Here is a 15,567-nt window from a genome sequence, read left to right on the forward strand (position 1 = left end):
CAGAGAGCCATACCTGCATAAATAACAGCATGTTAGGCTCAGAATTTGTTCACACATCTATTCATTCAGCAGGCATTGAGCACTGACTATGTGGCTACCACTATACTCGGAAGTCAAAGTTGATATTCCAGTTAGAGATAAAGAAAGGCCATGGAGAAGCACACCTCCAACCTGACAGTATCGTTAACATCCAACCCAGTCAGTGTGATGTTCCTGTTCTCTGACAGGACACTCCCATGGGCCAACATTACTCAGACAGGGAAGCTGAGGCCAGAGAGGATGGGTGGCCACTGGAAATCTCACACACATCAGAGAGTGAACTGCAAACAGAATTTTGGTTTCCTGACTGTTATTCCCTGACTCTTGACATCATAACTGTCCCTTTTTAAAAAAATGTTTTCTTAAAAGAGCATTTTTACAATGTATTAAAGATTTGATATATTTTAAAAGTAGGAAGCAAAGTCACATATGGAGTCATCACTCAGTACAGCCACTGCAATCTCTTGGGGGAAGTCCTACCTCTTTTCTCCAGGCCCTGATATGGGAAATTGTGTACATGTCCTGTGAATTTCTGAATAAGCATATATGTGTATTTTTTAAAATTTATTTTTATTTTTTATTTATTTTACTTTAAGTTCTGGGGTACATGTGTTGATCTTGCAGGATTGTTACATAGGTATACACATGCCATGGTGGTTTGCTGCCTCCATCCCCCCATCACCTACATTAGGTATTTCTCCTAATGTTATCCCTCCCCAATCTCCCCACCCCCTGCTATCTCTCCCCTAGCCCCCAACCCCCAACAGGCCCTGGTGTGTGACATTCCCCTCCCTGTGTCCATGTGTTCTCATTGTTCAACACCCACTTATGAGTGAGAACATGTGGTGTTTGGTTTTCTGTTCTTGTGTCAGTTTGCTGAGAATGATGGTTTCCAGATTCATCCATGTCCCTGCAAACAACATGAATTCATCCTTTTTTTATGGTGGTATAGTATTCCATGGTGTATATGTGCCACATTTTCTTTATCCAGGCTATCTTTGATGGGCGTTTGGGTTGGTTCCAAGTTTTTGCTATTAATCATATCATAATATATATTAGTTATCATCATAAGGTCTAGGCAGAGTATATGTATCCTGTGACATATATGAATATAGAAATATCATATGTAGCTATAAATATATACATATGCATATATATGTGTATATACATGTCTGCATGTGTTATTAGTAATTATATCATGCATATATATTCACAAATCATGTAATTTAAAAAGTATCATTATATACTTTTTCTAAATATTATTTTATGGCTGCGTAACATTTTTTTTTTTTGAGATGGAGTCTTACTCTGTTGCTCAGGCTGGAGTGCTATGGTGCAATCTCGGCTCACTGCAGCCTCTGCCTCTGGGTTCCAGTGATTCTCCTACCTCAGCCTCCCAAGTAGCTGAGATTACAGGAATCTGCCACTATGACTGGCTATTTTTTTGTATTTTTAGTAGAGAAGGGGTTTCTTCATGTTGGTCAGGCTGGTCTGGAACTCCTGACCTCAACTGATCCATGCGCCTCGGCCTCCTAAAGTTCTAAGATTACAGGCATGAGCCACTGCACCCAACCAGTGGCTGCATAACATTGTAATGGGAGCAGGCGTCATTCTTTCCTTACCCACTATTTTATAATTAAGGAAATGTGGTGTGTTAGAGAGAACAGAGACTTTCTAATCAGTTGGAGCTGGTTTGATTCCCAGCTCTACTCTCTGCTAGCGGCGTAGCTCCTCTGTCCTTTCAGCTTCAGTTTCCTCATTGGAAAAATGGCACTATAATACAATACCTTGTGATTTCATAAAGGAGTATATACATGTAGGCGAAGTACTCAGGAGTTCAATAAAAATGATGGCGACTATTAGTTGAACATTGAGGCTGTTTCCATATTTTTCATTATTATAAGTAATACCTGATGAACATTTTTTAATGTGGTAAAGAATTATATTTAGAATTAGGCAGCTGGATTTGGTTTAGATGATCCTGTTTTGTTGTTAACATCAAAAGCATCACAGTCAGAAGCCATTTAAGCATGTGCCTTCTCGTCTCCGACAGGCCTGATCAGGGTGCTGACCTCGGCCGTGACAATGTCGTACAGCTTTTACACAGTCTGTCTGATCTGCTGCTTTGCTGGCCTAGACATCCATTTTTCTTCTTAAAATCTCTCCCTGCATTTTGAATTATTTCTGAGTATCTCCCACCTTAAACTCTAAGGTTCATATGGCTTTGAGGGGAGTGCAGTCCCTCCAGACGTGACTGTCTCACCTCGTCTGAAGGTACTTTATCCTGGAAAGCATGTCGAGATGCCCTGCAGAATACTGCTCAATCACATCTTTCACGTCGTAAGGCCTCAGAGTCTCCTTGAATTTTTTTTTATAGAGACGGAATTGTAGAATTCTGCAAGGCAAAGCAGAGGCATTTTGCATCATGGGTGGAGAGCGCAGGAAGCTGTAACACAAGGCTAGCAAACTCAGGGGCGGGGGAGAAAAGAACCGAAGAGAAAACAGCCGCTGGAAGAGCTTCCAACTTTTGGTTCTGGTTCTACCCCTTGGAACTACACAGAGTTAGTACGTCTCCATCAGGACTACTCCCTTCAATCATTTGAATAATAAGCAAATCATAGTATCAATAACAGCTAGTATGTATTGAGCAGCCAGACTGTGAGCTTAGTGCTTTATGAACAATCCTGATAACAGATCCATTTATGGATATGATTGTGATTCAGAGCTTCAGCATTGTCCTGGGGCCACATAGCTAATAAGGGCAGAGCTGGTCCTCAAACCCAGGTAGGGTGCTGACAAGGCTGGTGCTCTTAATCACTGTCACACTGCTTTCCGTTTGAGGACAGCTGAGGTAGCTCATCCTCAACAGCCTCTTTAATTCTTTTGCTTGGGAGCTCCTAGAAAAGAAAAGCTAGCTCTGTTCTTTGAGTTTTCCCAGATTCTTTATAAAGTGGGGCACTCAGAACTGGTGGATGAAATCAAAGCCTCACCTCCATACTTTATTGGTTCCTCCCTGGAAAGCAATCAAATCACCCCCTGATGGGTAGTGTTCCTTGAGAGCCTCATCGTAAAGTTAACTCCTGCTGAGCACAGAGTCAATTCAAACCCCTAATCACAGGTCAGTGTCTGGAGGTCACAGCCCATCCCAGGCCTTTCCATCTGGTACTTGCACAAGTCTTTTTTATGGTGCATTCAAAGTTCATTTTGTTTGTCATAGCTTGGGGCTTCAACCTCCAGACATTATTTTGATATATTGATTATGACACTATCTAATCTGCTTGCCATCCTTCCCAACTTTGTGCCATTTTATAAGCCTTCTCTTTAAATAGTTCTATACAGGTGAGAGTCTGTAAACTAAGGCTCACAGGCCAACTCTGGCCCACTGCCTGTTTTTGATGATAAGTTTTTACTGCAACTCAGCCACACCCATTCCTTTATGCACTGTCTATGGTGGCTTTTGTGCTATAATGATAGAGCTGAACACTTGCAGCAGAGACCTATGGACCACAAAGCCTAAAACATTTACTATTTGATCCTTTACAGGAAAGTGTGATGACCTCTGAATTAAGACATCAGTGAAAATGCTAAAAGAGGAGGGCAGAGACCAGACCATGCAGTATCCCAGCAGAGATCTCCCTCCAGGCCAACTCAGGTTCCTTAACCTGTTTTCTTTTGATAAGGGCTTTCAGCTAGTTAGAAATCCAGATAGCTATGCTTTCATACAACCACACTTTCGTCATATCCTACCTAAAGGTGTCAGGAAAATCCACATCCAAGGCTTCGCTGAGGTCTATACATTATAGCACTACTGTGCTTCCCTATCTATTAGACTGGGAATCTTGCTGAAAATACCACGATCAGTTGAATTCACCTTGGTTTCTAGAATTCACTGCTACCTTTATAAAGCGCTGACATGCTGATAAAGTTTCAGTAGTAGCCTACTTTTTCACTTTCTTGCAGAATTCTGAAGCAAAACAAAAATAGCTGGGATGGATTATGGTCTCTGCTGATACATGAAAAAAACTATAATTTATTATCTTGTTAAAAATGCGAACTACTTAAAAAGAACTATATGGATGAAGTTAGGCAGAAGAAAAACCATTTTAAGCAAGAAGCCTTAAAGGAAGAAAACCCTCCACCCTGACACCCTTTCCAATACATGGTGGTTACAGGCAGAGCAGAACAGAGCAGGTGGAAATACTGTCGGGGGGTGTGGGGCATGTTTATAACAAGGCAGGCACCCCAGAGTCACCCATCATGGCTTGCTAAAGTCTGGATCATTTTTCTTGGGGCGGCATATAGTATTTGTATACTCCTGGGACCTGACTCGGGGTTAGTGGAGGGGCTTCTTTCCCCTCTTCCTAAAGTACAAGAGAACGTTATTATAAGCCCCGTCCTGTGGGAGTTGAGCAGGAGCTGGGGAGGCACACAGGCACAGGTGGTGCCGAGGGGACATTACCTGACAGCTCTGATGGCAGTCTTCAGGGTGGGAATCATGTCTTCGATGGGGAACTCATTCCCATAGCCCCTGTCTTCTGCCATGGGGTCGCCTGTCCCGGCATCTGGGAGAGAGACACGCATATCAACGGCAGGCTACAGCCCTGGAAAAGCCTTGGGGACCCCACTGTTCAGTCAAAGCCTTCCAAGCGTCTGGATGCGTCAATCCCCAGAGTCTTTGTTTCCACATTGTGAGACTCCACAGTATTCTCCAGTTGTGATGCTGTTCAGCCTTTCCTGGCACCCTCATTCTATTATCCAGAAGTCCAAGTCAAAAGTGTGTTCAGCTCACGGCTGGTGGTGGGGGAAAAGCCTAGCAGGGAGGAGAAGTGAGCTCTGCAGCTCCCGAGTGGACCCTGCAGCTCCCAAGGGGACCCCAGAGCCAGAAGCCAGCAAAGGACACACACTGTGCAGGCCTTGCGGCCAGACAGACCTCAGCTGGGACTTCTGCTCTGTCAATCTCTGTCCTGGTGACCTTGAGGAGGTCACTTTCTGAGCCGCACAAGCCTCAGAGGTCTTGGAGAGAAATGTATGATACAGAGAGGGTTGAGGGCCTGGGTGGGCTCGGACACTGAGGATACAGGCTTTTCTGCTTGTCCTCCCTTTGTATTAAGTAAAAGAGGCACATGAGGCTGTGGCTTCTACAGTGCTTTCTGCCACCTCTTCCCATGTGCTGGTCTCCAGATCGCTTTGCACCTGGCACCTCCCCATCCTTCAAGTTGACCTCCATAACGATTTACTCATGGGGCGGGGGCACCCTTAGAAACCAAGGTGACAGGTTTCCAGGCTCCTCACTTGGGAGCCTCCTGCCCAGACTCCTGGGAATACATGACCATTCCTCAGCCCAAGGGACAGGAGGAGAAAGGTAAGCAAGAAGCTGGTTTGTGGAAGGACGGGAGAGAGCTACTTTGGGGGTGCAAAGGTTCTTAAGTAGGGGTGGTGAGGAAGGAAGTGGACTTGGGTGAGGAAGCAGTGGAGACAGGGAGGGAGAAAAAAAGGCATTACCTTCAGAACTCTGCCAGAAAGCGTAGGCTTTCATGCGGAAGGCCGTGCGGAAACGCTCTTTATTGTTTAAGCCAACAGGCTTTGGTTCTTTAGAAGGACTTTCTTCTATGGCATCTACATTCAGAGGGGTAAATAGCTTTCCTTTAGTATTGCTACCACGAGGATTAGAAAGGCGAACCCGATCCAAGAGACCCAGCTTTTGGCTACAAAATAAGCAAAAGTGAACAATTTTCCTCCTTCAGTGCAGGCTCTTACAATTTCCCATCCCTCCATAAAGACTCACACATGCTCCTCCAAGGAGGAGTGGGGACTGTGCATTTCACAGTGCTGAATCTGACTCAGCAGCTTGGAACTTGACAGGGTGTGGTTCCAATCCTAGCTCCACAGTTTGCTAGTTCTTACACCGTGGGCAAGCTTTTTAACCTCTCCGAATGTCAATTTTCTCATATGCTTAAATGCAGCTTACAGGAGATGTAGGCTATAAATTGCCCAGCTCATCCTAGCATGCTACAGAGATTCATCTTTCCCCATGCCCGTTCCCTGCATCAATAACTTCCTGCCTCTCCTGTGTAACATCCCATGGTGCTCAGATAGTGATTTACACAGAAAAATCGTTATCAAAGGATTCCTCCTTGAAAGAAACCTGACAACACAAACGACGTAAAGCAGCACTGTTACTTTGGTGTCCACAAACAGACCCTCATGGACAGAATTTGGCAGTCCATGAGTTTGGATGGGGAAAAGCACCTTTTTAATTTCCTAACTTCTTACTAAACTTTAGCGTCTCTTACCATTATGAATGTAGGCAACAAATTCCAGTAATACCCTAAATGCCTGTGACTTTCCACAACAGTAATCACAGATAATTTTATATCCTGTTATTTCAAGACAGTATTTATGCTCATGATGGCTTCAAAATTATGGTGGTATTCAGCCTGCCACTAGGTTCATCACAAAAATGCACATATATGACTACATCTCAAAATTTTAAACATTTTGATAATGCTGTTTCCATATAATCAGCTTCTTTTGTAACTGAATATTACATTTTGTTTATAGATTCAAAACCATTATTCTGAGAAGGGGTCCATGGGCTTCACAGTACTGCTAGAAGAGTTCCTGGTACAAAGAAAATGGTTAATAACACCAATATAAAATTGCCCTACACTGGACGTGGTGGCTCATGCCTGTAATCCCAGCACTTTGGGAGACTCAGGCAGGTGGATCACCCGAGGTTGGGAATTCGAGACCAGCTTGACCAACATGGAGAAACCCCATCTCTACTAAAAATACAAAATTAGCCAGGCATGGTGGCACATGCTTGTAATCCCAGCTACTTGGGAGGCTGAGGCAGGATAATTGCTTGAACCCGGGAGGCGGAGGTTGCAGTGAGCCGAGATCATGCCATTGTACTCCAGCCTGGGGAACAAGAGGAAAACTCCATCTCAAAGAAAAAAAAAAAGTTGTCCTGGTGCAAAAAGCCAGTTGCACCTTGACTTAAGCCCAAGTCCACTTTTCCCATCTGGCTGCCCTTGGTCAAATCTATTACCTTTTTGAGCCTCAGTTACCTTGTCTGTAAAGTAGGGATAAGCATTCCCTGCTTTATCTGGTTGCTATGAGATGATGTTTGTCCAGGATTTGTTATAGAGCGTGACACATAGCAGGTGCTCTATACATGTTAATTTCTTCTATTTCTTGGCTTTTACCCCCTTAACCTCGTGAGCACGAAGGATAAGTCCTTTTTGTGGTACTTCCAGAGAGACCCACATTGCATGTTTTCACCCAGCAGTAAGCTTGCACCCAGCAGCATCTTCCGCTCCCTTACCCCACACAGAGCTTGGCACACAGGAGGCATGCAGCACTCATGTACTCATGAAATAAATGAGACAGTGAATGAATATGGGTGATCAAATCAGCTCTGCACGGGTTTGCAATCACTTCGTGTTTTCTGAAGAGTATGTCTGGTTAGGATAGTCATGTGCTCCTGCCAGAAGCAGCTGCTATCTTTGCAGCTGGGTGCAGTGTGGAGGTCATGGTGTTGACGCTACTGAAAGAGGAGTGAGCATTCCTCCTGCCACATAATCACCCTGTGCTTTCTGAACACCAGGTCCTCATCTGTCATGGGGGCCTAACATCACCTGCTTCCCAGAGGGCTAGGGAGTATTACACACGATAATTTCGGTAACATTTCTTGCCTACGGTCCAGCATATAGAAGGCATTAAGAAATCTTTGAAAAAACAAATGAGTGAATGAATGAATGCGTGTATGAATGAGCAGCGAGCGGTTGTTATTCCTGACTTCCTCTGGATCTGTTCTCTCTCACCCAGCACTGTTCCAGCAGTTTGATTGAGGAACTCCATTAATAACCAGCCCAGGATAAATTTAGAAAAACTCCAATGCTCAGCCAGCTCCATCTTCCTTGAACTGAAGTCAACATTTTTGGAATTGCTTTCCTGGCTGCTACTAGATAAATGACTAATAGGACAGAGAATATATCAGAGCCTGTGGGCTAAAAATAGTGGATGAAGCAGGAACTGAGCTGAACACACACTGAAGGCTTTCCGGCACTGTACTATATGGAGACAGTACATCTCCGTGCCTGCTTGCCCCGCTGGACTATGTAACGCTAGCTAGGCAAACACTCTGCCTGGCTATCTTTGAACACAGCACATTTCCCTGCTCAGAACATCTGTAAGTTCAGTACAGCAACTAAGATCATGGGCAAAACCAGCCTGGGGGAAGCATCCCGACAAACCATGTGACCTAGGACACATCACTTATGCTTTCTGGTCTCCAGCTTCCTCATGGGCAAAATGATGACCATAAGTTCCTGCCTTTCATAGATGTTTAAGGGTTAAATGAGATAATGCATGTCAAGGGCTCAGCCAGCTGAGATTCAGGAAGCGCTCAATAGATGCTGGCTGTCATCATTACCTCGGTAAGTAATCCTTTTCCCACAGAGGCAGCAGAAGGCCGACGATGTGTGTGAGAAGGATGGATACAATTCCCTGGGCCACAAATAAAGGTTTGGGTTTTTGTTTGTTTGCTTAAATGAACTGAGATGAGTTTGAGAGATTTAGATACCATTTCACAGTACTTCTTAATGCTAGTCTGAAAATGTTCAACATTGTCACTGCACTCCACTTCCGTAGGAAATAAGTATATGAGGAGCTTAATTCCAGGTTAATCCTAACCCTAACCCTAACCCTAACCCTAACCCTAAGCAAGACAAAGTTAATAGCAGCCACTTTTCCTTGAATTGAAATTTCAGTATAATTGTTGAATATAAGGAAGATAATGAGAGGACTCTCTTGGTTCTATCTGTGCTGGGATTTAGGATTTGCATGCTAGGGATTTAAATGCTTCACTGCAACCTAAAACAGTCTGGATTGCTTTGGCTACATTCACTTAAAACCCCACTGGTCACAGATGACAGTTTAGATGGTGTTAGGAATCCAGATGCATGGAACAAAGTCAGAAGTCTCAGCTCAGAATCACTCATGGTCATTCCACCTAAGAGGCTTATGGAATTCTTCCTCCAGCAAAGTGGATGATCAGCTTACTTCTTAATTGTGTTGCCTGAAATCCAAGACTCCAATGGATAATCAAATGCAAGGCAAAGTTCACTGATGAAACTCAAAACCCATCTCTGCTCTACTCTGTATGGATTTCCAGTGCTTAATTAAGGTGTTGTTCTAGGAGGGCACTGCAGAGCTTGCAAGAAGAGCCTTCCCCGGAGCTGACATCAGATTTGTTTCGAAAGCTGGGGCTCTTGATTTGTTAAGTGCAGGCAAACAATTTCCAAACATGAATTGTAAAAACTGCAGATAGATGGACTGGGCATGGACAAGTAAAATCAAGGTTGTTCTATCCTGGACGATGAGGCTCTTGTCCTGGGCTCCTCCTTCAGGTATCAGCGTGGAGAACTTCAGCCATGTTCAACTCCGTGTAGTTTCTTCACATTCAGTGTTTAGCATGTGCTGTGAACTCTACCTGGGAAAACCTTCATCCCTTTCCTCATCTAAATGACTCTTAGTTTTGCCTAAAATGTGGCACAAGCATCCGCCCCAAGGCTCACTTGTCAGCACAACTGGATGTTCAATATAGTGGTGACTGAGATCCATTAGACATCCATTCCCTGTGCCCCTAGTCCACTTCAGGCTTTCCTCATCCATGGCGCTCGTCCATTGCAGGGCAACAGTTGACTTAATAGGGACTCCCCTACTAAATCAGTGGTTCTCAATTAAGGGTGATTTTGACACCCCTGCCAAGGAACATTTGGCAATGGCTGGAGACATTTGGTTGTCACTACTGCTGATATAATAATGGGGAGCACTATTGCCATCTAGTGGGAAGAAGCCAGAGATGCTGGTAAACATCCCACAACAATAAATAATTATCTGTCACAAATATCAACAGTGCTAAGGTTGAAAAACTAAAAGGTAAGCTTTTGGGCCAGAAACTACCATGTTCAATTTGTATAACCAGGATCTAGTGCAGTGTCTGGCACGTTGCAAGCACTGAGAGTATTATTACAATGTTGAATGAATGAAGGAAGTAATACAATATTCAATCTTCTGATTAATAAAATGCATCTAACCTCAGCTAAGAAAGGGAGTGCTGTATAGTGGAAAGAGCTTGGACTTTGGAGTAAGAGAACTGAGTTCAAATCTCTGCTCAGTTACAATTTTGTCTGTAAAACTAAGCTATTATTATTTATTCATTCAACAAAAATGTGTTCCACACCTTGTAAATCCCAGGCTCCTGGTAAATTGCTGAACGTATATTGGTGATTAAAACAGATGCGGTTTTCAGTCTCTAGTGAGCTTATGACAAAGTTAAGAAGACATACAGTAAGTAAACAGACACATTCATTGCTAGAAATCTGACAAGGAAACTGAGAGAATGTGGTAATGAAGAACAAAGAGAGACTGACAGGTAGGGTGGCTCGGGAATGTATCTCGAGTGGATGGGAAGATGAATTGGAAAACCAACTTCGGTAATCCAGAATTAAGATGATGGTGGTCCACAAACAGAAGCTGAGATCTGAAGGGCGAGATGCTGGGTTTGTTTATTTTCTTTTCTTTCTCTTTCACTTCTTTTCTTTTCTCTTTCTTTCTTCCTTTCTTTCTTTCTTTCTTCTTTCTTTCTTTTCTTTCTCTCTCTCTCTCCCTCCCTCCCTCCCTGTCTCCCTCTCTCTCTTTCTTTCTTTCCTTCTTTCCTTTTTCCTTTCTTAATTATACTTTAAGTTTTGGGATATATGTACATAATGCACAGGTTTGTTACATAGGTATACATGTGCTATGATGGTTTGCTGCACGTATCGACCCATCATCTACATTAGGTATTTTTCTCCTAATGCTATCCCTCCCCTAGCCCCCTACCCACCGACAGACCCCGGTGTGTGATGTTCCCTTCCCTGTGTCAATGAGTTCTCATTGTTCAACTCCCACTTATGAGTGAGAACATGACAGGCAGTGTTTGGTTTTCTGTTCTTGTGTTAGTTTGCTGAGAATTATGGTTTCCAGGAGAAGCTGGATTTCAAGCAACGGGGGTGAGGGCTTTCCAGGCAGAAGAACTGCATGCAGGTGCAAGGGGCATGGGGACTGGACTGTGGCACCAAAGGGAGGGCATGTGGCCAAAACATTCTAAGTGAGAGGTGGGGTGGCACCTGATGAGATCAGAGGCCAGATAAGTCAGAGATTTTAGAAATGGAAATAGAATTTAAACAGAAATAGAAAGTAGGAGTTTCTATTTTATTCTAAGTATACCTGGCACCCCACACAAATTTTTGAGGAGAAAGTATATGAAGTTCCATTTTTAAAAACACATACCTGTTCACTGCAGCATTATTTACAACAGCTAAAAGGTGGAAGCAACCCGAATGTTGTCCATCAGTGGATAAGCAGGTAAAAAAATGAATGGACATGCAATGGGATACCATTTGGTATTAAAATGGAAAGAAATCCTGACACATGTTGCAATGTAAATAAACCTTGAGAACATTACACTAAGTAAAATAAGCCCTTTATGAAAAGACAAATACGATATGATTCCACTATATGGGGTATCTAGTGTGGTCAAACTCATAAAAACAGAAAGCAGAATGGTAGTTTCCAGGGCTGGGGGCAGGGAACAGGGGCGACATTGTTTAATAGGAATGAAGTTTTAGTTTTACAAAGTAAAACGTTCTGGAGACTGGTTGCACAGCAATGTGAATGTATCAGATACTACAGACCTGTACTTTTTTTTTGACAGGGTCATACTATACTCTGTCGCCCAGGCTAGAATGCAGTGGTACCATCTTGACTCACTGCAACCTCTGCCTCCCTGTTTCAAGTGATTCTCCTGCCTCAGCCTCCTGAGGAGCTGGGATTACAGGCACCCGCCACCACGCCCAGCCAATTTTTGTATTTTTAGTAGAGACAGGGTTTTGCCATGTTTCCCAGGTTAGTGTGGAACTCTTGGCCTCAGGTGATCCACCCGCCTCGGCCTCCCAAAGTGCTGGGATTACAGGTGGGAGCCACTGTGCCTGGCCGAGATCTGTACTTTTAAAAATGGTTAAGATAGAACATTTTATGTTATGTGTATATGAATACAATTTTTTAGAAAAATTAAAAGAACACAACGGGCTTTTGGTGGAGAATGGGTTGATGGGAAGCAAAAACAAAAAAGAGAGACTGAAAAGGAAGTCACTGAAGATATCCAGGCAAAAGATGCTGCTGCTGTGGAGTAGGGTGATTGCAGTGGGTAGGGTAAGGTGAACTTTGACATTGATTTTGGACTAGAACACCAATGTTCTTTCCTGATGAGTTCTATATGGGCTTTGAGGAAAAAAGACTGATAAAGAACCATTCCTGGTTTCTGGTTGCACAAATAAGTTGTTCAACCACATAGGTACCCTTATTAGAACCATCATTATAAGCTATTTTTTTTTTTCGAGTTGGGCAGGACTTGGAACAAGCAAGTGTGGGGAGAAAAATCAAAAGTGGAGTTTGGGACATGTTACTTTTAGGAAGACTGAGAGGCATCCTGTCAAGTAAGCAGTTGGGGGACTCTGCCTTTCTCATTCATTGCTATATTCCCAGACTCTCTAATGGTTTCTGGTACACAGGAATGTCTTAATAAATATTCACTGAATAGTGGATGGATGGATGGATAAGTGAATGGATGATGGACAGATGAATGGATGGATGAAGATGAGTGCATGGATGATGGATGGATGATGGATATATGTTTGATGGATGAATGGAAGTAGTGTCACTAGAGCCAAAAAAGAGTATTTTGAAGAAAGCGTTCATCTGTCTTGTGTCATTTCAATATGAATGCTCAATACGATGGTATAGACTGAAAGCCCAGCACAGAACAGCCAATCCCGCTTATAGGAGTCAAGGCCATCTCTCTTTCATTCTTTCATCCTTTCATCTCTTTATATGGACAGCGTGGGGACTAACACAGATCTGCAGTCTCCTTTCAGAAGACTTTTAGAAGGCTTCCTAGCACCATGGTCTATCCTGAGACAGACAGAGAAAGCAGACAGGTAATAGACACCTGTCACCTTCTACATGCCAAACTTTTGAGGGTTTGGTGTCCTATTTTTCTCTCTAAAAAAAGATTATAAATGAAAGTTGCTGTCTGTGCTTGTTTCTTAAAATATTTTATTCTTTAAAATAATATGGGAGATGCTAACTGGAGATGAGATGATAATAAATGCGAAGTGGCCAAAAGGGGCCTGGAACTTGACAGGCCTTCCTTAAATGGCATCAACATTGAAGAAGATGATGGCGATTTCTTTACACATTTCACTCTGTTCATGGTAGAGCTGGGAAAACCGAATAACTCTTTTCCATTGTGTGATGGTTAATTTTGTCAACTTGACTGGGCCAAGGCATCCTCATAGTTGATAAAACATTACTTCTGTATGTCTGTGAGGGTGGAGGAGATTAGCAGTTGAATCAATAGACTGAGAAAAGATCAGCCTTCACCAAAGTGGATGGGCATCATCTAATCCTTTGAGGGCCCAAATAGATTAAAAGGATGGAAGAAGGGTGAGTTCACTCTTTTTGCTTGAGCTGGGACATTCATATTCTCTTGCCCTTGGAGACTGGAACTCCTGGTTCTCAGGCCTTTAAACTCAGGACTTACACCTTAGAGCTCTTGGTTCTCAGGCATTTGGACTTGAACTGAATTACATGGCTGGCTTCCCTGGTTCTCCAGCTTGTGGACTCCAGACTGTGAGATTTCTCAGCCTCCATAATCATGTGAGCCAATTCCCATAATAAATCTCGTGTAATACACCTTTATAAATTCCATTGCTTCTGTTTTACTGGAGAACTTTGACCATAAACTTTATTTCTCTACTGAGGAATTTATTATTTTGTAGCTAGAAACAAAGATTCACTGTTCACTTAGGGTTTTTGTGCATTTTCCTTGGGATATGGGTGTGCTTCTTAACCGATCTTATCAATTGATATTTCTAGAGATTTCTCTTATAGAATTGATAGATGTGGAGGCAGATAAGGGGGAAGGTCCCAGAGAATCTCCAACTGGCCTGCCCACTGGGAGGATAGGTGGGGCCACATGAAGTTCTTGCCACTTGCTGCCCGGAGGAGCCTGGCCTTTCCTGTGCCTGGGTCGTGACTTGAGATTCTATCTGTGAGATAGGGGCCTATTAACCGGAACCATTCTTATTTTGCTGTGTGGTTTTTTCCTTTTTCCTAGTAAATTCCATAATCTCCTCACCCTTCAAAGTGTCCACGTGCCAATCTTTCCTGGTCGTGTGACAAGAACAAGGGTTTTTTTCCTACAACAGAATCAGGTGGCTAGAGAAAAGATCACAGGCCTAGGCACCCAAGGCTGGAAGGAAGAAAGGATAAAAGACGGAAGGAACAAAATTAGGACCTTAATTCTTTCTTCAGCTCAGTGTAAATCTATGAAGCCTTTGAGAGGCCAAAAGAAAGGTCCTCAGTGGATTCTCTCCTGTTCTCTTGTTTCAGGTAGAGCTTAGACTTTCCTTCCCTTGTGCCTGTTTCCTCTGCCCCTGTGTCTCTAACACCTCCCTACCAGCACCCCCACATTACATTGTTATTTTAGGCTGACACATCGGTTCCTACCATCAGACTGTGCGGGCCTTTTCCATTAGAATATGAGTCATCATTTCCTGAGACTTCAGGGCTGACAAAAAGCAGAGCTCTTAATGCTCAGTGTTTACGTTAGGGAAGGCAGAGGATAGAGGGAAGGAAGAATGGGTGGAAAGAAGGAGAAAAGTGTTGCAAAGCCAGGCTTCAAATCTAGGTTGATCTGACTCCTAAAGTAGCTCTACACCATATGGAAATAACCCTGGAAATATGAGTGCAAATCAGGATAACAATGATGGTAAGAGCAATCCCTTAAATAATACTTACCATGGGCCAGGCTCTATTCTAAGCATGCAATCCTTACCGCAGCCCTAGGTGATAGGTACCCTTATTATAACCATTATATAGATGAGGAAACTGAAGCATAGTGAGGTTTGTAATGTGCCCAGAATCACATAGATAACATTTTAAAAAGTAATCTGTAACTCACAGTGTCTAATGTGGCAAAACAACATGGTTCCAATTCTACTACTGTGGCCACAATCTCATAGCACAGAGGACCTAAAGTGGCTTGGAAATCACCTAGAGCAATCTCTGCCTTCTAGAGATAAGAGACCTTAGGCCCAGGTGGTAGGTGGTTCTCAAGGGGCTGGCTATTCTGGGGAAGGGGAAGGACAGATAAAGCAGGGAGGAGGCACGAATGTGACTGGACTGACCGCTGGGCTGGAAGAAACAATATCGTGATTTTGAAATAACTGATGTGTTAATTGGATTCTCTCTCAGTTAAACAGCTTTGCAAAGTTAGTTCTGCTGAACTCAAAGGCCTATTTGGTTCCCTCTAATTCAGTGAGTTGGAGGATCTATAAGCATGATTCCAGAACATTTGCAGCTGGTACTCCAGAGACACTGATATGAATGTGGAGAGCAACATATTATTCTCTGCTGGTC

At 43.3% G+C, this 15,567-nt stretch overlaps 1 protein-coding gene across 2 annotated transcripts in view; it reads right to left on the minus strand.

Moving 5' to 3' along the window:
• The window catches only part of KCNQ3 (potassium voltage-gated channel subfamily Q member 3), a 354,914-nt gene that overhangs the window by 14,845 nt on the left and 324,502 nt on the right, over nt 1-15,567 (minus strand). For both annotated transcript variants that reach the window (XM_021666885.2, XM_021666886.2), the window contains exons 10-12: nt 5,542-5,744; nt 4,499-4,601; nt 2,303-2,434 (exon numbers count right to left, since the gene is read on the minus strand). In XM_021666885.2, coding sequence (XP_021522560.2) covers nt 2,303-2,434; nt 4,499-4,601; nt 5,542-5,744 — 438 coding nt within the window. The remainder of the gene's footprint in view (nt 1-2,302; nt 2,435-4,498; nt 4,602-5,541; nt 5,745-15,567) is intronic.

Source organism: Aotus nancymaae, unplaced genomic scaffold, assembly GCF_030222135.1.
Source record: "Aotus nancymaae isolate 86718 unplaced genomic scaffold, 86718_ANA_hifiasm-v0.15.2.pri h1tg000036l, whole genome shotgun sequence".
Classification (NCBI taxonomy): domain Eukaryota; kingdom Metazoa; phylum Chordata; class Mammalia; order Primates; family Aotidae; genus Aotus; species Aotus nancymaae.